General features: G+C 41.5%; 1 protein-coding gene across 7 annotated transcripts in view; it reads right to left on the bottom strand.

The window, feature by feature from the left end:
- The window catches only part of LOC120731759 (arf-GAP with coiled-coil, ANK repeat and PH domain-containing protein 3-like), a 58,378-nt gene extending 32,445 nt beyond the window's left edge, over nt 1-25,933 (bottom strand). For 6 of the 7 annotated variants that reach the window (XR_005695411.1, XM_040028959.1, XM_040028960.1 and 3 more), the window contains exon 1: nt 25,672-25,933. Coding sequence is in view for 6 of the 7 variants with exons in the window: in XM_040028959.1 (XP_039884893.1) it covers nt 25,672-25,718 (47 nt within the window). In the remaining variant the exon portion in view is untranslated. The remainder of the gene's footprint in view (nt 1-25,671) is intronic. The other variant, XM_040028957.1, reaches the window with a different exon arrangement.
- Between the last annotated feature and the right edge of the window lie 1,195 nt (nt 25,934-27,128).

Raw genomic sequence — 27,128 nt, 5'->3', positions numbered from 1 at the left:
GAGTCTATTCTTGTTCCCCATGCTGTTGGTGTACTGTAGCATGCAGCCTGCACGCTACGTCATCTCACATCTCTTCACATGCAACACACACACACACACACACACACACACACACACACACACACACACACACACACACACACACACACACACACACACACACACACACACACACACACACACACACACTTCAATGCCCTGAGCTTTCCCTCATGTCTTCCAGACTCAGCTTGTCACACAGCATCGCATTCACATCAGCATCACTTCAAGGACCTGGAGGACAGAAGTAAAGGAATCACGTCTGCTGATAGTAGGCAAGCCCAGACCTAAGAGCTAAAATACCTTAATTAAATGCCTTAATTTAGTAGAAAATAGTATGAAGGCAACACTGTTTTAATGTTGAAACCAAGTAACCAATCTCATTTTGAATTTCAATTAAATTTGCTTTACATCAGAACATGAACTTTACTGTGAGCAGGGTTGTAAATGCATGCATAGCGAGCATTTTTCTCACTGAACGAGCATGCTGTTCTTATAACAGTTTGTTGTATCACATTTATTATTGTTTACCAGATGACTCATCAAGCCGGGCAGCTGTGGGGACTGAATGGCATACTCCTGTTTTCACTACATATTCACTATTTCATGTGGAGAGTGCACTCCCACCCCTCACTGACACATACAGAAAAGTGTGACTCACCAAATGAATGAGGAGTTGATTACGCACCTGGACAGACACACAAAGACACAGGCAAACAAAGATACAAAAACAGACACACATTGACCCAGAAACCCATTAACAACAGGGTTTCATCAGAAGGCTCAAATTAGGCATAAAACCTACAATCTGCTAAATTTACTTCCATTAACATGCAGGTCGTTTCTGCCAACAATGAGGATGAATACATTATGGGGCTTTTACTGCTGTGTGAAGAAAAGCTTACTGATATCTGAAACAACAATCTAAAAGAACATTTTTTTGCCACACACACACAAAAAATAAGAATAAAAAAAGTAGAATGACTGAATGGATGCATGCCTGTACCAACGTTTCTGATATGAAATTCTGAAATTTTAAAGCTTGGCTGTTTTTGTCCAGATTTATGTCGAGTGCATTAATGGATTTATTTGCATATAAATCTAACTCTGATTGAATTTGACCAGTCAGTTTTTCAAATATATATATATATATATAAATGCTGCAAGTAAGGCATTACTATTGCAAAAAAAATAATTAGCTTACTGTTACTTTCCCATAAGCACGCTGCGTTACTGCGTTACTAAACTGTGATTTTGTTTGTCAGTGTCTCATGACAATGACGTACGAGTGTGCGACGCTGTGGTAGTAACAGAAATGTGTAGAACAACAATGGATAATATGGAGTGTGGGAGAAAGTACGACCGTGCAACGTTTAAAGCATTAAAGTACTGACATTACAAGTTTGAGTCCGTAAAAGCTGATAAAAACATTAGCGTCCGCTGTACACTCTGTGTGGAAAGAAAACTTCTTTCTACAGCGAAAAATTAAACTTCAAATCTGAGCAAGCACCTAGCACGCTGCCACGGGAATGTGAAAGTCACAGAGAAACCCCCGGATCCCCCCACTGACATGAGCGCTGCGGCACCGGGCAAACCTCCACCGGCCCCACTCCTCCTAAACTGTTGACAATAGATTTAAGAGCGACAGGACTTAGTGCTGCTGAGTCTTTGATTTTATTCATTTTTTGCTGTGTTTTACTTGCATCTATTTGAAAGAGTGAGTGTAAACACAAAAAATTATTTTATTTTATACGCTGGAATACGCAGAAAAAAGGTTTAAATTTTGAACAAATTTCTTCAAGTCAAAGACTGTTGCATATAATTTAATTTTTGCTTGATGCAAAGTGCATAAAGTTAGTGATGAAAACTAATAAAACATTTTTTTTTTCATTTGAATTTCATCTGATGGATTATGCAGAAAAAATTGAATTGTCTATTGCTTTAGAATGTATTCAGGTTGTGTAAGTAATCAGTAAAGTAATGGGATTACTTTCTTGGGAAGTAATCAGTAATTAGTAACTAATTAATATTTTCAAGTAAGTTGACCAACACTGGTCATAAATACCAAGTACATCCTTGAGTGAGGTCACAGTGACCTCTGACCTTTGATCACAAAGTCTCAAATATGCAGACCTTAGAGACTAAATCATCCTTACACAAAGTAATGACAGGTTACAGGCTGCACCGTTATCTTGATATTCTTTCTTTATTTTGAATTTTGAGCAGCACTGCGCCTGACTTACTGCAGCACACGTTACCACACTTGCTGTTATAAAGGTGCCCGTCCGTACACACAGACGCATGCTGCACATTCTCAGTTATATTGAATAAACGTCTCCCCTCATCCACACGCACACGCCAAAATATCCCTTCCCAGAATTCCAAGTAGCGATCACCATGGCAACCAGTCATTGACCCACATCACCATGGCAACAGGCATCAGCATTACTCTCCCCTTTTTCTTTTTTTCTTTTTCTGACCAATTTCCTCTTTGTCTAATGTGTCTGTCCCTGCGCGCCCCCCGCCACCGCTCCTCCATCACTCCTTTCAGCTTCTTCCTTTTCTAAAAAGCACATTATTCATCGACGTGTGCTCTTACACTGACTCCTCTCCTCCTGATGAAACATATCAACCCGCTGATACGATCTTTGTCACTGATGAGGCGGTGCATTACAGCGGTGAGCTCGTGGCTGTAGTGTGGCTTGTGATGCATCTGCAGCGCCCGCTGTGACAGGCAAAGTGCCCTTGAGTAGCACGCTGATCCCACAGGAGCTTTAAGCTGTGGTCAGTCCTGTTCAATACAAACACACCCATCACAGTGAGCTGAGCTCTGTTATTCAAGTCGTACGTGTTCGTGGAAAAAATAATTTTTTTTTTCCTGCTGAATCACAGCTTTCAGGATCATTTCCCAGTTAATGTTACATTTCTTTTATACTAATGAACTGCAAGGTATAGCTGTAAAAACGCAAGGAAATATAAAATGAGGTCACTTTGTTTGAGGAGGAAATGATGTAGGGTTTTTTTTTAAATCGTCCACACTAATGGAAATCATTGAGATCAGGAGCAGGTGGTTTTTGGGTGGAGACAGCAACAGCAGCCCCAGCCCTCATCTCTTTGTTCTTCCATGCTAGACCACATTCAGCTAATTAAAAAATCAATTTCAATCCCATCACACAAACATTTTATATTCACTGTTCAGTAACAGTAGTGTTTATAAATATTCCGAGATAATAATTATAATTTTTGTCGATTACTGATCCCCCAAATCACAGTCTCCTTACTCTCTTTGTTTCATTTGCGTACGCTTGCGTCTGTCCATCTGTCTGCTTCCTGTCTGCAACACTCCCGTGTTTGCTGATGGCACAAAGCCGAAGACAGCGTGTTTATTTTTTGTGTGTGTGTGCATAAGTCTGTGTGAGCATGCATAAAAAGATAAACCTGAAATGCATTTACAATCTGTGTAATTATATATGTATAAATCTCAAAATCTGCAGTTTCATGGCAGAAAGTGTTTAAAGATCCATACAGTCCAACATTCAACAAAATACAACACGATTCAAGGCTCTGTGCCACTAATTGCTCAAACACGTGTTCAGAGTCCATTAAAAGAGCCTCCAGTCAATGATCCTCACACATTTTCCTAAACAGGCTATCTTTTCACACCAATAACCAGCCAAGCCAAACACTACTATCTTATGTGCAGAGAACAAAGATGCCTTCACTGCTTCCCAAAACCCTCCCTCACTCCCAACACACAACAAACATCACACTCATTCCCTGAAAAAACATTTGACTGGTCCGATGGCTGTTCGGACAAAGAGACCAAACAGGATGCAGACAAAAAGGAGAAGCCTCGCGGGTAGCCTTGAGCCTCAGTTTAACTGGATTACAAATGATTTCAAGCAACACTCATAAAACAGCGGTAGCGAACATTTGGATACATTTTGTTAATGTTAATTTTAAATTTTGGAAGAGTTCAACATTTGGAAATATGCTTTAGTGGTCTCTTGCTGAGAGGTAGATGAAAAGACTGATACCTCTCTCATGTCTGTGCAGTGAACAAATCACCTTCTTAAATAATGATCATATCATAACTGCAGAAGATCTTTTACACTGCTCAAGACAACTAAAGGCAAAACACATCAAACCTATTGGCAAAGAATCATTCTGGATATCTATACTGATGTGGGCTGGGTAATGTGTTAGGAGTGAAAAGGATGCCACGTCGTTTGATGGAAATAAAAATTATCCGTCCATAGTTGGCTATTCAGACACCCCAAAAATCAAAGTGAATAAATGATGCAGCAGGTTAATCTATTTTGTTGAAACTCAAAATAGTACTCAGTGTTTTTATAGCCCCCACGTACTTGTATGCATGCCTGAGAATGTCAGGGCATGCTCCTAATGAGACGTATGGTGTCCTGGGGGATCTTCTTCCACATCCGGACCAGGCCATCACTGACTCACAGAGACTCTGAGGTGGAACTTGATGGACCAACAAATAATGTCCCAGAGGTGTGCTATTGGATTTAGTTCAGGCAAGCGTGGGGGCCAGTCAATGGTATCAATTTACCTCATCCTCCAGGAACTGGACACTGATGCAACATTAGGCTGGGCATTGTTGTGCACCAGGAGGAACCCAGGACTCACTACATCAGAGAGGGAACTGACATAAGTCCAAAGCACATAGCGGTCCGGCTGATAGAAGGACCTTCTGTGGACCTGTCCAGTAAATGCCTGTCTCCTGGAATCTCCTCCATGCTTAAATACAGCAAAACATCTGGCATCATATTGATGTGCTGTCCTGGTGGAGGATTTGGACTACCTGTGCAACCTCTGTACGGTCCAGTTACACTGACCCAAGCCAAATGCAAAACTAGTAAAAAAGAAAAAAGTCAGAAAAGTTGAAGTGCGAAAAAATGGCTAACACAGAAAATAACCCACTGCACCTATGGTGTCACAGCCGTCTAAATTACACGAGCAAATCACAAATTATAAATACACTGGAATAAACAAAGAGCAGGGTTATTAAGACAGAACATGACATTACAGCTACAATACAAGGCCAACCCCAGGGCTCATAGTAAAAAGATTTAAGAGCCTGTGGCATAAGTAGTGTTTCAAAAAAATCTCACACTTTCCTTTGAAACAGGAAACATTAACATTGTGGCTTTTATTATTCATTTAGTGTGATTTTCACCATCTGTCTCACCAGTATATCATTCATCTTTTGGATTATGCCTTTGAATTACTGGCAGGAATAGTTGTTAATGGAGAAGAACAATTCCTCTCGCAGTCATGCAGTAGCTGTATAACGCAACATAAAGACTTCCACAAATTCACTCAAGGAGAGAAGAGAAGTTTCCCTGTTTCCCACCAGCTGTCAGACCACCTCTGTGCTAACATCAATAAAAACAATTCCCCAAAAAGCATTCAACCAAATATAATGTATCGTTGTTATGATTATTCACAAGCCATCGTTCTGTACACCTCACACTATAAACACACTGCATTTCTAAATGTTTCTGCCGAAGCAGTCTGGGATGTGGAAACGTCATTATCTCATTCCAGAGTACATTCCAGCTAAAGGCCGGCAGGAAGTGTGCTGGAAAACCTCTTGTACCGAGTGTGAAGCAGACAAAAATCATTTTTCTCTAATGTCTTGTATCCAAGACTCGTGCCAGCTGGAACAGATTTTGCTTGGAAAGTGCAATTGTTCTTTTTTTTTCATTTCTTTTGTTGTCTTTCTTGCCAACAGAAGAGGAGAGCGGGTAAGAAACAGAAAACTGAGTTCCACAGGAAGCCATTCTGCTGAAAAATGCAGCCTGAATTACATCATCATCATCAAGTGACACTAATGGTTTCCACTGTTTCCAGAAAATCTCAAAGCCGAAAGCTAGAAAGAGTACACACCGTGATCTGCTCTACGAAACTACATTTCATATTTAAAGAGATGCAGGAAAGAAAGTCTCCCTTGAGCCTGCTGATCATAATATGCATCCACACTGTGCACAAAAGTGGTGCCAAACCTTCTGCACCTTCACCCTAACTCTTTCAGCAGGTTTCCCAAAGAGAGAGAATAAGGCTAGTCCTAGACTGAAAAAAAGATGAATGAAAACCTCCACTTAAAAAAGTTCATCATCCGTGACTAGGGTTAATCTATATCTGAGAGCCCGAGCCTTTATCAGTAAAAGTGGTCTAGATTTGGTAGTCAGTTATTTCTGTATTGCTGGCAAACAGGAAGAAAAGAAGAGGAAGAAACAATACAACACAAAGCTGATGACATGCAATCTAGGTATGACACATATATGGAAATGCATTTGCACACAGCACACACACACGCAAGCCAACCAAATTTAAATCCGACACACTTCCCGGTCACACGCACACCCATGTGCCCTTTGTCCAAGTGTAGGAGAGGTGTGCCCTGGGCCTGAAGAAAAAGTCTGATCATACTTTGTTAACACCCAGAAGAATCTGAACTCACAGTTTCGCTTTCCAGTAACATCACATGACAGACTTTCTATCACGTTTGGATTTGTCCAATAATTTAAATTGGTCTTTCTTTTCCATATCCAGTCACTGGAAAAACGAAATAAACATTTATTTCCATGCACTTTTAGCCTTGTCCTCTACCTGCCCTACATTCTGTTAATGTGTCTTTTATCTTATGTGTAAATCCCCTGCATGACAGGACATGTTAAACTACAGATTCTTCTCACATTATGGGGTTAGAGGAATACACGAGAGCTTCCCAAGAAATTTAGATACAGCACAGTCTAGGAAGTGCGGTATTGGAGTCGGAAAAACTATGATGCTACTGCTCTACAAAAAAAAAAAGTTAAAACATAAAAAGACACAGCAGAGCTCTCCAAACACAGACCGAAATCAGCAGGAAGCCTAAAAGGACAGTATAATAGCAGGACTGCACATTTATCCAAATCTCTAAACTCTTTAACCTTCGCTGACCTCGCAGCAGGGTGTTAGCAGCGGGCGACACGCACACGGATGCAGCTTACATGAGAAATGCAGAGGAGGAAGAAGACCCCTGTGGTTTAAAAGCACTTTGTTCCCAGGGCTCCTTTTGCTTCTGTGCTCTTTGCATCCATCCCACCCAGAGCCAGTTCACAGTGAGGGATGACAGAGGAAGTAGCAGACAGCAGAAATGGAGTCACACTTGAAGATAATACAGGAGCAGACAGATATTGGCTATCCTCTTTAGAGAAGAACGTGCAACAGACAGCAATGACCTGCAGAGCGTCTTTTGTTAAGGCCACAGCTAAATATTTACATCTGTGCATTTGTCCGGGAGGGAATGAATGCAGGCAAAGTGTGATAAATGTAAGGATGTCTCGGAAAGCCTCTTTTCTCAGACAGACACAAAAAACAGTATTCAGTGGATAACATGGCTCTCCATTAGTCACTGCAAAAAAACACACACAGTTCAGTTGGACTGCCATTCCTACAGAGGAACAGTGTCCATATAGAGCCGTCTCTCTTTCAAATGTGCCTCTATATATTGAATGCCTTGTATAGATATACCAGTCACAATATTTCTTTAGGACTTTTTTGACAGGATAGCACAGGGTGTAGTTATTATTGCTAATAGAGAGCGACTTGAATGAAACCCATGAAATGGCCTGGGGAGGACTTGAAACCAGGCACCTGCGTTAGCCTTACTGCTCAGCTACAACATTAAACCTACCTGTCTAATACAGCTTTCTGTTGCCTAAACACACTAATGAATTGTGAAACCCCAGTTTTTCTACTGTAAAACATATTTTCACTGCACAGTTACAGCATCAACTGATATCATGCTGCTGTGATGACTAACCAGTGACTAACCAAGATCTGTATCACATCCCCCACTTGCCTGGAGCTGAAGTCCAAAAAAAGAAACTAAATCAGAATGAAAGTGGACATTGACATTTAGAACTTTACTGTAAATCAAAACAGATGGAGTACATTAAGATGGTGGAAAAAGCCTCCACTCCTGTAAATGCAAGTTAATGCAAATGTAAAATATGCTTGATGTTTGTGTTATCAAATACACAGGATGTAGAAACTATTATGTTAAAAAGAAAAAAAGGCAGCCCTAACTGTGCTAATCTGGGTTGTATAATATTTATATTCAACGGTAGAAGAAACAATACAGATATTAACTGACGGATACAGAGAGGCTTACAGGTAAGCTAAGTGTGCATTCCTTCCTTGGGCTTTGTTAAACACAAAGAGTCTGTTTTTGTTCCACAGGGCAACAGATAATTCCATTCTTAATGAATGTTTGGCATTGATAAGGCTTGCTTTTTGTTCCACCCCAGAAATGCACACACACATGCTTGTAGGTATGTATGGATAAGCCACGCATAGCACAAAAGGCCTGCTAAAGGTCATGCCAAAGGATGTTGGATAGAATTCCAGTCCAGAATTTGACCTGGCCACTCCAAAACCTTTGGTTTTTTTGTTTCTTTGTTTCTTAAGCCATTTTTTAACGATCGTTGTCTTGCTGCATAAGCCAAGTGAGCTTTAGCATTACGGGACAAATGGATGGTCAGACAGGATTTTCTGGCAGAGAGCAGCTTTCATGGTTCCATCAATTATGGCAAGTCGTCAGGTCCTGAAGTAGCACAACAGCCCCAGACCGTCACACTACCACCACCATGTCTGACTGTTGGTACGATGCTCTTTTTATGAAATACTCTGTTAGTTTTACACCAGATGTAACAGAACTCAACCCTTTCAAAAAGTTTAGCTTTTGTCTCGTCAGTTCACAGAATTTTTCTCCAAAAGTCTTTATCATTAAGACGGTTTTTGGCAAATGTGAGACGAAACTTTGTCCTGTTTTTGGTCAGCAGTGGTTTTCTCCTTGGAGCTCTCCCATGGATGCCATCTCTTTCTTATTGTTCAATCATGAGCTCTGACCTTAACTGAGACAAGTGAGGTCTGCAGTACTTTAGATCTTGTTTTGGGTTCTTTTGTGACCTCCTGTGTGAGTCGTCAACGTGCTCTTGGAGTAATTTTGGTAGACCGGTCACTCCAGGGAAGGTTCAATGCTGATCCATATTTTCTCAATTTGTGGATAATGGCTCTCGCTGTGGTTCACTGAAGTCCCAAAGCCTTAGAAATGGCTTTATAACACTTTACAGGCTGTCAAAGGCTCATCAGTTGTTCAGTTTATTTTGATCATGGCATGATCTGTTGCTTTTTAAGATCTTTTAGCCAAGTCACTTTGTCAGACAGGTTCTGCTTGAGCGATTTCTTGATTGAAGAGGTCTGGCAGTAATCAGATCTGGGTGTGGCAATTGCAACTGAACTCAGCATTCAAAATATTTTGGTCTTAGCTGATATTTTTGTTTGCACTTATGCACTCTGTATCTATTGGCTAGTTCCAAAGAAATTTAGAGTGACATCATCACAACATACAGTGAGACATACAGTATCAGTCTTGGGCCTGAATCAACGAGCTCCAGCACACTTTTGCCAGAAAAGCTTACTTGTACATGAATTCCTTCAAGCACAATGTTTAGGTTTTCCCCCACTTGATCACCAGGTAAAGCACTGTCAGGTAAAGCAGTGTGATAACTTGTGGGAATATCTGATCACATCTTGCTTCCCACACTGACTTACAGAAACACATTTATGCTCTAAGCTAAGGTGTTTATTTATGGCTCTGCATGCACGTGTGTGCATTTTATTGAGACCATGTGTGAGAGAGAGGAGATGCCTCTTTGAAACAGTTGTGCAAAAGAGGAAATAACTCAGCTCTGCACAAGAGACTGCTTTCCCACTGTTATCTTTGGCAGTTCTGACCGAACATCAGCGGAATAAGGCTGCTGCTGACACAAAAGTCAGATGTGCCAAAGAGGAAACAACCACAGATTTACACTTTTATCCATTTAAGAACGGTCTGTCACTGCCAAACACCCCAAGAAGGTCGGCAATGATCATCTGACAATGTTCATCTCACTCAAGTCGATCTTTTCCAAAAAATACCGCCAGGTCTGGTTTTAGTTTCCTTGCTTTGGCTACAGCACATTGATGTACTCTGACTGGATATACCGGACTCCTGTGGTAGGTTACTGTATCCTAGTGTCATGCATAAAGATATTTTGGAAGAGAAAACATTTTAAAGTTATGCTGTTATCTTCGTGTTGTTACTCTACTCCACCTGCTTGCATTTTTAATTATTCCTAAAAAACAAAATCATCCATTTTCTTCTGCTTATCCAGTTCTTATCCAGGGCTGGAGCCCATCCCAGTTGGCATAGGGTGAAAGGCGCGGTTCACTCTGGACAGGTCGCCAGTCAGTTGCAGGGCTAACACAGAGAGACAAACAACCATCCCTTAATTTGCTTAAGGGCAATTTAGAATCACCAATTAACGGAACCGCACTGCATGTCTTTGGACTGTGGGAGAAAGCTCAAGAACCAACAGAGAAAAAACAAACATGCAAACTGAAAGGCCTTGAACAGATGGTGGATTCAAACTCAGGACCTTCTTGGTCTGAGCCAATAGTGCTAAAAAAACAAAACAAAAGCAGTTCAGTTAAATGGAAGGGGGTCACGCTCAGGAGTCAGACTTCCCCTACATGAACTCTGTGACACATTGGCTACCAGTCCAGGAAATATTATGCTTTTAAACCAATTTGTGCTGGGATGTCTTTCAGCATACTGTAATTATAAAGTGCGATTGGGCTCACAGAACATGCACAGATTAGAAGTTTATTTATGGCAAAAGTAACTGAATGACAGAGTTCTCATTCGTCTGCTGCAGTTTGAGTAGCTGCTGCTGCTATTCCAAGCACATCAGCATTTATTGTTTGGCTATATCTGATCGACCTTCAGCTTTCAAGCTGAATTGACTGTGAAACGACTTGTCAGAGTTTTGTTTACCTACAGAGATTATTATTTCTTACTTCACTGGAGCCTGTCAGCAAACACTGATGACCTCAGTCTTGACAAAGTCATGAGTTGGTTTCACACGTGCGCTGCAAGGAGCTGCATGTGAGACTGTAAATCTTAAAACATAGATCAGGTTAACCTGTCCAAACCTTCACACGCAATATCCAAATAAGCCCATATTACAATAGAGCTGGTACAGGGTATGTGTAGAAAATTTACCACTGGATGGTCCTGCACCCTCACCTAAAACAAGCGGCAGAAGATCCGTTATCATGCGCTAACATGTGAGAAAGCACCCACGGTTACCCACTCGGAAACTTGAATCAGTCATACTCTCCAAATTCCCAATGACCAGTCAACAAGCTGTTAAATAACTCTCTCACATGCACACAAACAATCGCGTGTGTGTATGTGCAACGTAAAGATGGGAATGGAATCTGCTGAAGGCACACCACAGACAAAGTGAGCTCACAGACCAGACAAATTTAGTTTGGGGTAAACATTTATGCATCTAATGAACACTGTTAAAAAATTCTGTCGCTGTAATTCCAAATGGCCAGCGTTTTTCTTTCACTCCAAATTATAGCCATTATCTCCAAATGAAGCAACAGCAAAACCACAAGGCCAGATTTTTGTTGTTGTTGTTGTTGCTAATACCGGACTACCAAAGCATTGTCCTTATCCAAGACTACGACGGCGGTCGAGAAAACAAGATTACAACACCTCACACGACTGCATTATTAAATCGTCGATTGCTGAAGTGCAGCAGGATATGAAGTGGAGGGAAAGTCCACTGGGTGAGACAGAATGAAGAGACAGGTTTACATTAACGCTCGGGGTGGTCTTACGCAAGAGCCTCGCTCATTGAGACAGCAAGAGAAACAAATCTGGGACAGACAGCGTGAGTACGCAAGTGAAGTGTTGTGGTTTCACCTATAAAGCTCAGTGCTAGAAAGATTTATGAATTATATTTTACAAATCAAATGTTAACATGTTGGTAATGAGGTAGTAAATACACATGAACTTCTGACGCAGCTGATGCTTCCAGTTCAGAGCTTAACATTTTACAATGAACAGATCAGCTAAGATCATCGCTTATCTGCTCCCATGTAGCTGACTTGTTGTGATGCGAGCATTTTGACTGCAGTAGGGTGACATAACATTTATGAAATTTAATTATATGACTGGCCCGAGTTAGACCTCAAAGATTGTCAGCAGTAATTATCGAACACTTTAAATTAACAAAGCTAGTTTTTATGTGATGTGGTTTCAGAAACTGTGGGAGAAAACAGTGCTTGGCTGCAGTCAAAGTGAAGCTTTTACTCTAATCTGGTTTTCTACACTCTAGTACAAAGTAGACTGCAAGTTGCAGTCACCATGAAACTTCTGGTTACGCTTGTTTCATATCGAGCTGAACCTTAATCTTCCTGCTCTCCAGGCCAGATCTCTCTGACAGAACCACCCTGTTCAGCTAGCTACATCTGTCTATGTGACATATGCACACACACACATACCCACCATATCCCTACACCCTCATACCAAAGCAATATATGACACGGTCTTCCTTCCTTCCTTCCTGCTTTAAGATCAATTGCCATTATAATTTGATGAATGTGGTTCAGCTGTTGTGATTTTTTTTCTTGACCCTTGTACGCGGTGGGCAAACCACTGAACGAATGGAAAGAACCACTCTGTTCGTGAAAGAGTGCATGCTTTATGTGACTTTGTAGGAGTGGGATTTATGAATCCAAGAAACTGTGGGACTGCTGACATGGCAGATGGGAATATTTTCATTTGGTTGCAAGGAATTCCTCAGGGATTTCAGGCACGGATGCAGGCTGAAGAATGTAAAGATGGGAAACATGACTAGGGAATCCATCAGTGTCCAAGAAAGAGCCAAAGGTGTTCCGGTTTCTTTTCATGTCCCTCAAGACTGGCTTGTCAATCACACTTGTGGTTTCAGCACTGCAGGGGTGTACGGATTCAGCGAGGATTGGGACTGGTGGGGCGCCAAACACACGGCAAGCCAGCATCAACAACCTGATAGAAATGGTCAGATATGCATGTCCCAACAGACTGTAGCTGAGATTGGAGAGTAAGAACAAGGAAAAAAAACAAAAAACCCCCCAAAAAATCGTAACTATGTGAATTGTGCTATTTACTAAAGGCACCGGAAATTTGTATCGGTGGTCTAAAATTTTGACACATTTGGTGTGAGGGACAGCAGGATTGTGGGTGGAGGAAGAGCGTGAGGGCTGAGTAAGACATGAGAGTAAACAGGAAGGACAAACAGCCTATCAAAGTATAAACTAATAATCTGACGCAAAAGAAAACTACTGTTCATAAAGCCAAGTGTGCACAATTAAAACCAAGGCAGAGAAAGTTGGGCCAAATCTGAACCAGCTGCTCAAGTGGACCCCAGATGTAAGAGCGAGACGTGCAAACACAAACACCTTCTATTCCAGTTTGAACAGGATGATTGTGAGACTGTTTCATTTGTCAGCCTAAGGAAGCTGTCCTCTGTGTCTTTAAGATACTTTTCTGGGAAATTTTACCACAGTGGGTTTTTATACACGGTTATGTGTCTGTATGCGCTGCCATTAATCTGTCTCCATTTTTTTTTGTCTTTCTTCCTCTGGGTGCACTCCATCCCTTTGGACCATCTTTCTTCCTCTATATTCCCCCTCTACTACAAACATCCGCCCATCAGTCATTGCCCCTGTATGTTTAGTCATCGATCATCCTTCCAGTCATGCTACATTCCCATCTTTTAACTAGAACCAGAGCAAAAACAGACTTAGGCAGCATACTGAAACTCAGTCAGTGTTGCTGCTGCTGCGCTGTCACTGATTCATATCCACTCCGCACACTGCCAATATAGGAGGCTGGAGGAGAGAGTACAGTGAGGAAAAAGGTGGATAAAGGTGAAGAAGAGGAGTGCAACCACAACAAGACGACTGGTGGGTGTGCACACAAAGATTTCCCAACTCTTTTCTCTCCCTTCCTGTCTTTTGGCCGCCACTTGGTTGAACCAGTTGGGCTGTTTATCGAAGGCACGGAGCCCTGCGACACCAGATAATTCCCACATTGCGTGTAGACGACAAACACGCACTTGTAGCTTAAATTTCTATTTTTAACACAAGCATTAGTCTTGCCGACGTCAGAGGCGTCGATTTCTTTGGCTAGCTACGATCCAGAATTATAGACAGATAAACATCGGAAGACCGACTGCGTCGACAGTCTTGTGGAACAGGCTCTTAGGTTTCGATGCGAGTCCCCTCAACAGGATGTAAACAGTGAAGACTAGCCTTTAAATCCTATGGAAGTTCTTAAGTGGTTTATCCTGGCTTAAAAAATGTTTTCAAGTTGAGGAAAAAAAAACATGTATGGCTATTTCAACTACAGTGTATTAAAAAAAAATGCAAAACCGTGTATAAAACCTCCTGGCACACAGAAAGCCACCACGAAGTCAAACGTTTTATTTCTTTCTGTACAAAAAACCACAATTTTAAGACCACTTTTATTATTTCAAGTATCTTGGAGACAAAATGTTGATTTGAAGTGTGAGAAACCACTGACCCTTTAACCCTGCAGAAAATCACCTTGTCGTGTCACATTGTGGTGCCAGATTCTGTCTTTAATGTGCATGTTTGTACAGCTACACGCGTCTGTCCAAACATATACAGTGCCCCAAGGTTTCATGTGTAGCTTTCTGCACAAAAAGTCTGGAAAACACAAATGCATTCCAGAAACTACACATAAGCGGTGAAGCTGGTTTCCCCCTTATGTGATTTAATGACTTCCTGCATTGTGAACTCTCTTCAAACATGGCTTCCAGTTAAACCAAAAGTCAGTCTGTGTGTTTGGTTAACAACTCCACCCCCCAAGTAACTACCATAACACATAAAACTAGCAAGCTGTGTTTTGATTCTGGAAGAGTCTAAAAAATACATCTCAAGTGAGGCAAAATATGTGTTTAAACTGCGGGGGATGCCAAAGGATAGACAAATGCTTCTTGCTGGGAAAACGACTTGTAATACCAACATGAAGAAAGAAACCCAGGAACAAGACGACGGCAATTTATTTAATAGTTTTGATTTGAGTTTCAAGAGGCCTTGGCAGCATTTGCACAAACTCCCAGACCAAATGCTGATCTTAGTGGGACTGAATGATTACACAGAGAGGTTACTCACAATAAACCATGACACAGCATGAAAGACGTGAGAAGGTCTGATTTGTGCCACATTTTTCACTCTTCTTACTCACGACAGGAGTGACCCTCGACTCCGATGAGACCAACACATCTGCCACAAATCAGACTTTGTCAAAAGGATGTTTTCAAATGATTCATTTTGTCTGTGCTGACGCTGTTGATCGCCACATCTTTAAATCAACCGCCTGTTAGACTTAGTCGCTCTATAAATGCAAAATTGAAACCTTAAAGTGGCACTTTATAGTCATCCAGATTAAATGAGAATCTGCTAAAGCTCTCCCATGAATCACGACTTGCTCAATCACAGCTGCCCAGGCTCTGATCTGGGTAATTACTCTCTGGACCAAAATAAACTGCAAGTCGCGGTCATTATGAAACTATGACTTTGATTGGCATTATTTTCCAAAGACAAAGAATTAATAATTACACTTTGGGATTCTAGTTTATAGAAAAAGCCTGTTTGACTGTCACGTCCACTGAGCTGGAATTAAGATGCAGCTTAATCAATGTGGGGGGTTACAATAGTTAGTGCCTGTGTTTCTCTGCGTTTTATCAGGATTAGAGTTCAGTTTGTAACTCAGTCAAATTTGTGTTTTAGACGAGAGACAGGAGGGCATTTAGAAAATGAAAGATGTCAGGAGCAGTAAGCTGGACCACGAAGAGATCTTAATGTGATCTTTTCTTTCTCCTGATATTTGTGTGCAGAGTTGTACTGTATGTTAAACACAGTTTAATAGCAATATTGTATCGGTACAGGGACAAATATCAATATTTTATTAAATAAATTAAAATACTCTGGGAATACTACAAACAAGAGGGTTCATCTCATGCGCCACCATGCTACGTTAGCCGAGCAAACTTGTAAAATCGCCTCAATCGAAAATCGATAACGTTATATTATGGGATAAAATACATAACTGACAAAGTTTAAAATTGAGGACGTTGAGCTAAAATGAGCTGCCTTGCGCCTGCTTGATTCGAATTGCGAATATTCAGGACTGCACTGCGGTTAAAGCATCCTCCTGTACAACATCCATTATGATCTCGGCAACCATGGAGACGCCTCTTAAAATGAAAGCCACTGCATTGTGAATTGGTTTTATAAAAACAGTTTTCAGTGGGACATAGAAGTACTCTGACCCAAGGCTTGCAAGTCCTTTAAACTGCAGTTTGTCAACAGCACTTGTGTAATTCTTCATCCTTCACACTACAGAAAGGAAAATTGTATTAAAGCTTCTCAGGGTATGAGGCTGATAGTGTGTGAGCTTTAACGGGGTCTGTAGGCTATCCAGCTGATTTAATCAGAGTGTGTTTACTGATAATCCTATTTCATATAGGTCCCCCAGCAGCACATGCACTCCGTGAATTCACTGGATGTGTCCACGTGACGGGCCTATGTTCTCATGAACATGCCCAACTTCTGTGTGCTTGGCACGGTGGCAGAAAGAGGAATATGAGATGATGTGATTTGCCAACATGCTGGCCGGGAGGCAGACACACACGTGCGACACAAATGCAAATCCGATAAGAAGAATGAAAACCACACAGTACAGAAGCCATTCAAGTGCCTATCATTATCATTATCGCTACTGATTTCCATCCTTCTATGCTCCTCTGAAATAAAGAATCAGATCCTGCACGTTTGCAAACACCGAGTCTCGTGTAAGAGCAAAACAGAGTGGGAATACCAGATTTGTGAGCAGAGCAGCAGCTGCAATCTGTGCACAGTATGTTTCCAAGCAAACAAACAAAATGCTGCAAGAGCAGAAACGCTGCTTCTAAGTCGATGGATGTCAACAACTCTGTTCCTAAAACAAAAACAGGAACAGTATTACTGGCTACAACATTTCTGAACACAGCAAACATCTGCAGGTGGCAGATGGGGGCATCGCCTTTTTCGCATCATATGCAATGCGCAGTGCGCTTTTTTAAAAAATCTGGAGTCACGTAAGGGCACCTATTCAAGGCGCACATGCAAAACAACTGAGGCGGGGTTGCCCTCTTCGTTCACCTGATGTCTTTCTATGCAATAAAAAGAGCACTTCATATCACTCTGTCAGAGGGTTAGACAATACATCGAGACCACGCTGCCACAAACTGCACTCCTCCTAAGTTGTAACAACAGTTTGTGAAGCTTCTGACAAGACCGGCCAGCTTTCTGCAGTTCACAGCCGACGCTACCTTTACACACTCAGGGGGAACTAAAATATTTATGTAAACTCACAGGGGTTACGAGATATTTTTATGGCCCTGCCAGTCTGCATGTTTTTTCTGTTAACACTTGCAGGTTAAAATAGTTTAATAGGTCAATATATAGCTAAGTGATTTCTTTCCGGTGAGGGTTTCCTGATCTAATCACTAACATCATTAGGAGTTTATCATCATGGCACCGTCTGCTTCATCCTCAACCTGCTGCGGTCGAACCTTTCAGAGCAAAGAAAGTATTAGCAAAGCTGCTATATCACGCAGTACGTGCGCAACAACACATGTACCTATTACACTTTCAGGGCTAATCAAATATTCAAAACTGTATTCAAATCAAAATACTCACATTTATTGTTCTAAACAACACTGCTTAACATCGCTATGTTAGTGACATCTGTCCAACTGTCAACACAAAAGTCTACTCCACCAATCACATTTCAGACAGTGCTGAGCTACTGGGATTTTCCCACTCATCTCTAGGGTTTACAGAGAATGCTCCAAAAACAAAAGCTATCCAGTGAGCGGCAGTTCTCTAGGCGAAAAGGCCTCGCTGAGGTCAGAGGTCAGAAGAGAGTCGAAGGAATGCTTCCAGCTGATAGGAAGGCAGGAATAACGCGAATAACCAGATGCAGAGGAACATCTCTGAATGCACAACATGTATAACTTTGAAGTCGACAGCAGCAGCAGACCACACCGGGTGCCACTCCTGTTAGTTTAGAACAGGAAACGGTGGATGCAGCTGACACGGGCTCACCAATTTGACATCAGAAGATTAAAAAACGTTGCCTGATGTGATGAGTCTCAATTTCCGCTGTAACCTTCAGATGCTCAGGTCAGAACTGGGCTTGAATAATATGGATTCATTGTGGCTTTTATCGTATCAAAGGATCAGGGCGGGGTGGTGTAATAGATATTTTGTCAAACTTTGTACCCCTTAGTACCAACTGAACATCACTTAAACACTACAGCTTACCTGAATATTGTTGCTGACCATCCGTTAATGACTGCAGTGTGCTCATCCTCTGGTGGCTGCCTAACTCTAGAGTAGATACATGTTCTGGACGCAGTGTATTAATAAAGTATCACAAGAAGAAGGAAAAGTATTTATTACCGCCTTGATATTCCTTCATACCTTTATCACAGTGGCAAAGATAACATAAACTGAAGCAGATTTAGCAGTTTTTAATATTTTTTGCATTTGACTCCATTGTACAGATTAAAAAGTGCTTTAGCTTTAACGTATGCTCACAGATTAGTGACAGGGGATATTTAAAATACATAAATTCCCAACACGTAGGACCAAGTCCAGCATTAGTAACTGCATGACCTTCCTATACCTTGTAAAAGACAAACTACCATCTTGGAGGGAAAATCCCTTTTATTATAGCTCAAATGCAACAGATTTGGTTGCAAACACTGCTGGAAAAGAAAAACGTTTAGATTTTAATATGAATGGAGAGCATGTGTATAATAGAATAGTGATTCAGGCCAGCCAGGCTGTTTCCTTTCTTCCTCTGCTCATCTCCCATGTACACGGATGCATTAGAGAAAGTGTTTGGGAACGAATGTCTAGACATCAGCTACTTAATGTAAGCGGTCTGGAGCCTTTTTAAACATTTTGCCAAAAGCTGAAAGTTGTAAAGAGGCTTTATTCCTGATGGTTCAAACGGTCACGGTGACTGTCAAAGATGTTTTTCTCCAAAATAGGTTACAAGCAGTTAGACAGGGTCCTTTTGGGCTTAGAACTAAAAACATGTACAAGCCTGGGACATTTTCCAGACAACATCACATCTGCACATGTGCATTTTACCAGTGAGACCCTACTTAGTCGACATGTAATCTTATTCAGCACTTTAATGCATTTTCTCATCCAGTCTGAAATCATCTGGGCTGTTAGTCACCATGTGATGTTCACCTCTGCAAATAACGCGACTGTTTTCTCTGCTGGCACACCCGCCCGCTGGCACACTCTTCAAACAACTACTGAGTATTTTCCCATTGATGGGGACAGATATGAATCTCTCCTGCCATCACGCATGATACCGAGATGAGAAGGGCATTGTCTACACCTGCCAATGCCTACTGGTCACTCTTGGCAACAGCAGAGCTATTTTCCCGCCTCTGACTAGCAAAGACAGCATGACGCATATTTACACATTTCACAGGCTCTTAACAATAAGCACCCAGTATCTCAAATAGACAGCAAAGTCAAGATGTGTCAGAAAAAAACAAGAGAGAGAGAGAGGATTAGAGGTAATGGTGATGCAGGTAGGGAATAAAAATCCAGACAGTTAAAGAAACCAGGGCACCAGACAGACAACTAGAGCATCAAAAAGCACTTTAATCTGCCAATAAATGGAGACATGCTTTTAAAAATAATTGTAGGAAATCACACATAAGAGCAGCTAAAAGCCTCTTTTTATACAGACACATCAAATCTTTTATCAAATCCACTTCACCATCAGGTTATATACAGTGGGGCAAAAAAGTATTTAGTCAGCCACCGATTGTGCAAGTTCCCCCACTTAAAATGATGACAGAGGTCAGTAATTTGCACCAGAGGTACACTTCAACTGTGAGAGACAGAATGTGAAAAAAAAAAATCCATGAATTCACATGGTAGGATTTGTAAAGAATTTATTCGTAAATTAGGGTGGAAAATAAGTATTTGGTCACCTCAAACAAGGAAAATCTCTGGCTCTCACAGACCTGTAATGTCTTCTGTAAGAAGCTTTTCTGTCCCCCACTCGTTACCTGTATGAATGGCACCTGTTTGAACTCATCATCTGTATAAAAGACACCTGTCCACAGCCTCAAACAGTCAGACTCCAAACTCCGCCATGGCCAAGACCAAAGAGCTTTCAAAGGACACCAGGAAAAGTATTGTAGACCTGCACCAGACTGGGGAGAGTGAATCTACAATAGGCAAGCAGCTTGGTGTGAAAAAAATCAACTGTGGGAGCAATCATCAGAAAATGGAAGACATAAAAGACCACTGATAATCTCCCTCGATCTGGGGCTCCACGCAAGATCTCATCCCGTGGGGTCAAAATGATCATGAGAACGGTGAGCAAAGATCCCAGAACCACACGGGGGGACCTGGTGAATGACCTGCAGAGAGCTGGGACCAAAGTAACAAAGGTCACCATCAGTAACACACTACAACGGCAGGGAATCAAATCCCGCAGTGCCAGACGTGTTCCGCTGCTGAAGCCAGTGCATGTCCAGGCCCGTCTGAAGTTTGCCAGAGAGCACATGGATGATACAGCAGAGGATTGGGAGAATGTCATGTGGTCAGATGAAACCAAAGTAGAACTTTTTGGTATAAACTCAACTCGTCGTGTTTGGAGGAAGAAGAATACTGAGTTGCATCCCAAGAACACCATACCTACTGTGAAGCATGGGGGTGGAAACATCATGCTATGGGGCTGTTTTTCTGCCAAGGGGACAGGACGACTGATCCGTGTTAAGGACAGAATGAATGGGGCCATGTAACGTGAGATTTTGAGCCAAAACCTCCTTCCATCAGTGAGAACTTTGAAGATGAAACGAGGCTGGGTCTTCCAACATGACAATGATCCAAAACACACCGCCCGGGCAACAAAGGAGTGGCTCCGTAAGAAGCATTTGAAAGTCCTGGAGTGGCCTAGCCAGTCTCCAGACCTCAACCCCGTAGAAAATCTGTGGCGGGAGTTGAAAGTCCGTGTTGCTCGGCGACAGCCCCAAAACATCACTGCTCTCGAGAAGATCTGCATGGAGGAATGGGCCAAAATACCAGCTACTGTGTGTGCAAACCTGGTAAAGACCTATAGTAGACGTTTGACCTCTGTTATTGCCAACAAAGGTTATGTTACAAAGTATTGAGTTGTATTTTTGTTATTGACCAAATACTTATTTTCCACCCTAATTTACGAATAAATTCTTTACAAATCCTACCACGTGGATTCATGGATTTTTTTTCCACATTCTGTCTCTCACAGTTGAAGTGTACCTCTGGTGCAAATTACTGACCTCTGTCATCATTTTAAGTGGGGGAACTTGCACAATCGGTGGCTGACTAAATACTTTTTTGCCCCACTGTAAACCTGAGATATTTTTGAACTTCCACGATTTTGCAATTTATTATCATGTGGGCTCTCTCTATACAGATTTAGAATAACATTCATTTCTGAATAAGACTCCAGCTCTAAACAGCCAGACATATAATAACGTAATGGCCATGGAGCTTAAAGCAAACATTCACACCCTTTTTCTCAGACTATGGGGTTTTCATGTTGTCTCAAAAACACACTTTTTTACTACCCATGTTAACTCTGAAACACTCAAAACTGTAGGTAATATCAACTTAACCAACTATAGAGCAGAAATAACACTGTTTAAAGCTTTCACATGTTCATAAAAAACTAGGGTATTTGTGTCTGACTTTGTGATTTTGGTGCCTTTTAGATCATTTTTTTATTGCAACTATCAGAAAAATAATATGACTCAGTGTGCAATTAATTTAAATAACAGATCCATAGAGTATGTGCATGCACTTTGTTAACCAAGTCACAAAGAGTGCAAGTTTTAACTGATGAAACTCAACCCTCTCATCTCAATGTCGACTCTTGTGGATCCAAAATACCAGGATGTCAGTGACTGTAACATGTAAACTCAAGGCTTTGAAAGAATACGCCACAAACCGATGGCTAGCCAAAGAACGACGTGCAAGACCACGAGAAGCCATCACCAAAATTAAGTTCTGAACATGCAACACTGCTGTTGAAATAAGGTTAAGAATGTGTGTAACAGCTGTTACGCTGGGATATGACATGCAGCTACCTGAAAGCTGAAGAGAGTATTTAAATATGAGGTAAAGTGGCACGCAGGTTTGGCAACAGTCTGTAGCACAATCCCTCCAGTCTTATGGGAAAATTATTATACATGGACCCTAGTTTTGTTTTAAACATTATAGACTGAGCAGCTTTGACGAGGTTTCGGTTTTTCCCTGTCCTAAAAATATTTTGTGTTTTGTGTAATAAAATATAAAGTTTCGGTCTGTGCGACACATTTGCAAAAAGAACATCTCAATCTGCTGCGTCCACTTTTCAAATGCCATTGACTCCCTCTCTCAACCTGTCTGGACAGCTTGATGCTGAGTATACGCTGTGCGTGGGATAGAAGTCGCTTCTCAGTACACAATGGCCTAAAACGTCCATTGCTGGAGTCAACAAACACTAGTCCATATTCAGTATTCTCATTTAGATTTACAGTTTACAAATGACACAGACAGACTTCCCGTGAGCTTAATATTATTCCTAAATGCGCTCTGACACTGGATTTAGGCATCCAACAGCAATTCCACTGTAATAAACTCAAGTACACCACTAATATTTGTTGTGTTTTTTTTACTTTCACACACACTTCTTTGATAGCAAAAATTCTCTGTGACTGAAAATCAAAATGAAGATGACGTCTTTCACGGTGCCCACTCGCCTCGTCCATTCTTAAATTTTCCGTCCTCATTTCTCCCAGATCTCAGCTGTCTGGCTTACAGCAGCTGTTGCTAGGCAACAGCTAACACCCACCCATATGAATATTAACACTTATATCACAACAACACTGTCAGAACAGTAAAATAAAGGACAAAATGTATGTTGTAAAAAGATCGAGTTATGCATCCTTTTTGCGACTGAACATGTAAAACAAGCGCCGATTTACGGTCATTTTAGCTGTTTCGAAACATTTATGTTTATGTCACTTGGTTTTAGCAACTGAACATCTGAATCAAATGAAACCACAAGCACAAGATGATGCTTCTCAGCTGTAGCAGGTTCTAAACTGTTCACCTCTAAGCTCATCAGCGTTTTTCTTTTTTAACACCGGCATGTTTTCTCAATGTTCTAACCTGCGATACAGTGACAACAAACACTTGGCAGTGGAGCTTTTGAACACCCGAGTCACATTTAGATCTTTTTCTATTCTTTTTCCGCGCTGTTCTCGGACTCACAGATAATAAATCTGTTGCAGTGACACTGAAAACCTGTGCAGGCCTACTTTTTTCTCCCCAATCAACCAATAAAAGAATCAGTAGTGGTGCTGGGATTAGAAATACTGAAACGAAGGCAAACAAACATGTAACAGGGCCGTGGCTCCAGGAAATCTGATTTAAAACAACCATTGCCACCAACTATAGGCAGATTTACACGCCACACATGCTTTGTTGAAGAATGAATGAAAGAGCAGGTGAATAGGAGGCAGGGCACTGGTGATGAGTTCAGTATACAGAGAGAGGCTGAACAAAAATATGTGTTACAAATACACCGGCACGAATACCTTTCCAAATTCTTTCCTGCTCACTCAGTGATGCTTACACAGAGACAGCGCTGGCACAAGTTAAGACCTGCAGCGAGAGGGTGTGTGTGAGCTGTTATAGGCCTGTGTGTGGGAAGATAGACAGGATTGCTCTGTTTCTACAGAATGACCCAACAAGGAGGGGGAGACAGGCAGCTGGATCACAACACGCTTCAATATAATGGAAATTTCTGCAGTGATGATCTTTAATTGGATGGCTTAGTCAGGCAACTCTGACCTGTCACTTTATTTTTCAAACAAATCAGTCTTTAGGATTAAGTTATGACACACTCAGTGAAACACCAGCACACATACATTGTTTTCATTCAAAACTTCTTACAGCAACACTGTCTCAACCTTGATGTCCTCAAGATGAGCCTCTCTCCCTCTCACTGTCACTCGGGTCACCCTCACTTTCACTGTTAGTTTTGTCACATGAATTTGCCCTTTGGGCACTGCTGCCCTTATCCAGTAGTTCTTTTAGTATCTATATGTTGCATCATTGTTATATAAAACTGAGCTCCACATGTGACTTAACTAACCGTGCTGAGTACAGCTGAAATTATCCTGATGAATGGATAATGAGAACAGGGACATGAAAGTGAAGGCATCCTATGGTCCAAACAGCACTTACAAAATAATGATCCCCATCTTCTTTATCACAATTACAGTCATACACATGACGTGTGTCCTATGATCTAAGGAAACAGCAGGTCTGGAACTCGTCCAGTGAACCGGGAGAGAGAAGGGGAAGTTTCTGAGTCTGTTCTGCTTCTCTTTCTCTTCCTGGCATTCTCTCTCAGCCATCTATCATCCATAAATCAGCGTGAGATTTATGGAGCCAACTGGATGTCCGTCTCCCCTCGCCCTCTTTCTTACATTTCCCTGCCTGCCTTCTCATTTGATTTACTAACTATTATTCTGAGGACATATACAACAGTGAAGAAACCAGATGAGCTGACTGTGAGAGGGAGACACAGGGGAAGAGCAAGAGGGAAGCAACAAAATGACAAACATAGAGAACTGCAACTAAACACGCAACCAATGCTGACATGGAGATACAGAGGGGATGACTTAATAACCGATCTGTGGCATTTTTTATTTCTCTACAAACTAAATAATTCATAATTTGGTCCTTTAAGTTGAAAACACTAAGTAGAAGGCATGCCCACATATCTGCAACGCCTCTAACTGGCATATTTAACAGGGGATTCCTGGCCTACATGTTGCTTGCTTTCTTTTATTCTCCCCCACTGGCCTGTACAGGAGTGCAGCCAGATTGGCACGTGGACCTAGTGAGGCTACAAACCTCCAGCTGGCTTTGTGCCCAGGATACAAACTCCCTTCTTGCAGAGAGTGTGTACTCCACTCCCTGCTGCTTCTCTGCAAGCCAGGGCCACTATTGTTGGTGCTGCTGCAGCTGCTGCAAGGGTCTCTCCTCTCCACTTTGCAAAATGACACACATTAGAGGACTGCATGCCCTTCTGTATGACTAAAGAAAAGACTGCACCCAAACTGTACTTCAGTGTTCCCCTTATACCCTCAAAATGTATGTGTGCCCCTTGTAAGAAGGTTAAGGGAATGATGTGATCACTAGAAAACCACTTGTAATTTTACATTTCGGCAATATGGATCCTCATTGTGCGTGGCAGTGGGTGTCCCTCCTCTCCTCATTTGCACTGGGCTGATACACAGCCCACGTTAAAAAAAAAAAAAAAAATCACACCATCCAGCTGATGTATCACAAAGATGCCATATGAAAATTACAATCAATGAATAAAAATGCAATAAAGAAAATATGGATAGAGAATCGCCATCCGGCTCTTTCAACGTCCTTTCATTTTACCCTGTTGATACCACTGTTACATTCCGCATGGGCGAAGCGTGCTATCCCCCCTTCAGAAAAAAGAAATCCCGTAGCCTAAAATAAGGTGTGCCATTTTTTGCGCAAAGCTACTATGTGCCCGAGAGGAGCTCCTACCTGAATCGGGGCGAATCTTTTATACATTCTTCAAAGTCCACAGTCATTTTTGCGTTTTCTCGTTAATTCCCACGTCAGGCTGCCAATGTCATTGCCCCCAACGGGATGTAGCTTGAACCGTGTGGATGATGACTGGTATCCCCTTGACGCGCAGCAGTCTGTCGCCCCTCTTCTGGTGGCACGGTGACACAAAATGCGAGCCGAGTGCGCGGCACGCAGATTACTACTACGCTACTGCCGCTGCTGCCCAGACAGGCGGGAGGCGTAGCTGCACCGTGAGCACCGGTGAAGGAGAGAAGAGCGCCGAGCAGACACAAGCTTCCGTAACAACCCAGGAGGAGCACAAGGAATCATGGGAGATAGATAGATAGATAGATAGATATATAGATAGATAGATAGATAGATAGATAGATAGATAGATAGATAGATAGATAGATAGATAGATAGATAGATAGATAGATAGATAGATATTAAATACCTCATAGTACCATTTTATCCTAACAGAGCACTTTGCTTTCAAACTGCATGCTTATTTGTGGTTGTAGCAGCTTTTTAAAGTAGAATGGGAGGCAGAGCCTTCAGCTTCCAGGCCCCTCTCCTGTGGATTCTCCCAGTTAGGATTCAGGAGACAGGTAATCTCTGTGATATTAAGATTAGTCTTAAAACTTCCCTTTTTGTATTAAACTTTTAGCTCGGACTGTATCGGGTGAACTCTGAACCTTGTATATGCTGCAATAGACTGTAGCAGCTGGTGGGGGCTTCCCATGATGCTTTGAAAGTTTTTCTTCACTGGCATGTTTTCATTCTCTGTATTTATACATCAATTTGTGTTTGATCATTAAAGTGTCTCTCTTTCTTTCTCTGTGCTCTTAGGCTGGTTGTTGGTTCTCCAGGAGGTTTCTTCCTGTTAAAAGTGAATTTTTCCTTTCCGTATGCCCATCATTGTTGGGATTTGTCTATATTATTGTAGAGTCTTTACCTTAACAGCGCGAATCACCTTGAGGCAACTGCTGTTGTGATTTTGCGCTATACAAATAAAACCGAATTGAACTGAATTAAAAGCTACTGTGGGTGTAATGTGTAGGTGGTCCTGTACTTTTGTCTATACAGTGTTTGTAAACACAAAAACTGGCTTAAGCATGTGATATTTCACTCATGATTAGCATCAGCTTAAACATCATCTATGTGGAAAATGTGTAAGCATGTGTATTCTCTGGGGGGCACAGAGAATAGACTTAAAGAAAATAGCAACAGTGGTTTGTAAACATGTGAGCCTTTGAATGAGCTTAAATTTACTAACCTTATTAACCTTATCATAAATTAGACACCTACAAATCACCTAAAAAAGTGGACAACTTCAAAAAATAATATTGTAGATTTGATATAACTAATTATGGCCAATCTATCTTAAACATTAAACTTTTTTCTTTTTTTGCTTGACTCGTCTGCTTATCCCT

The sequence above is a fragment of the Simochromis diagramma genome, unplaced genomic scaffold (assembly GCF_900408965.1).
Source record: "Simochromis diagramma unplaced genomic scaffold, fSimDia1.1 OVJJ01000483.1, whole genome shotgun sequence".
In the NCBI taxonomy this organism is placed as follows: Eukaryota; Metazoa; Chordata; class Actinopteri; order Cichliformes; family Cichlidae; genus Simochromis; species Simochromis diagramma.
This window is presented reverse-complemented; position numbering and strand designations above follow the sequence as displayed.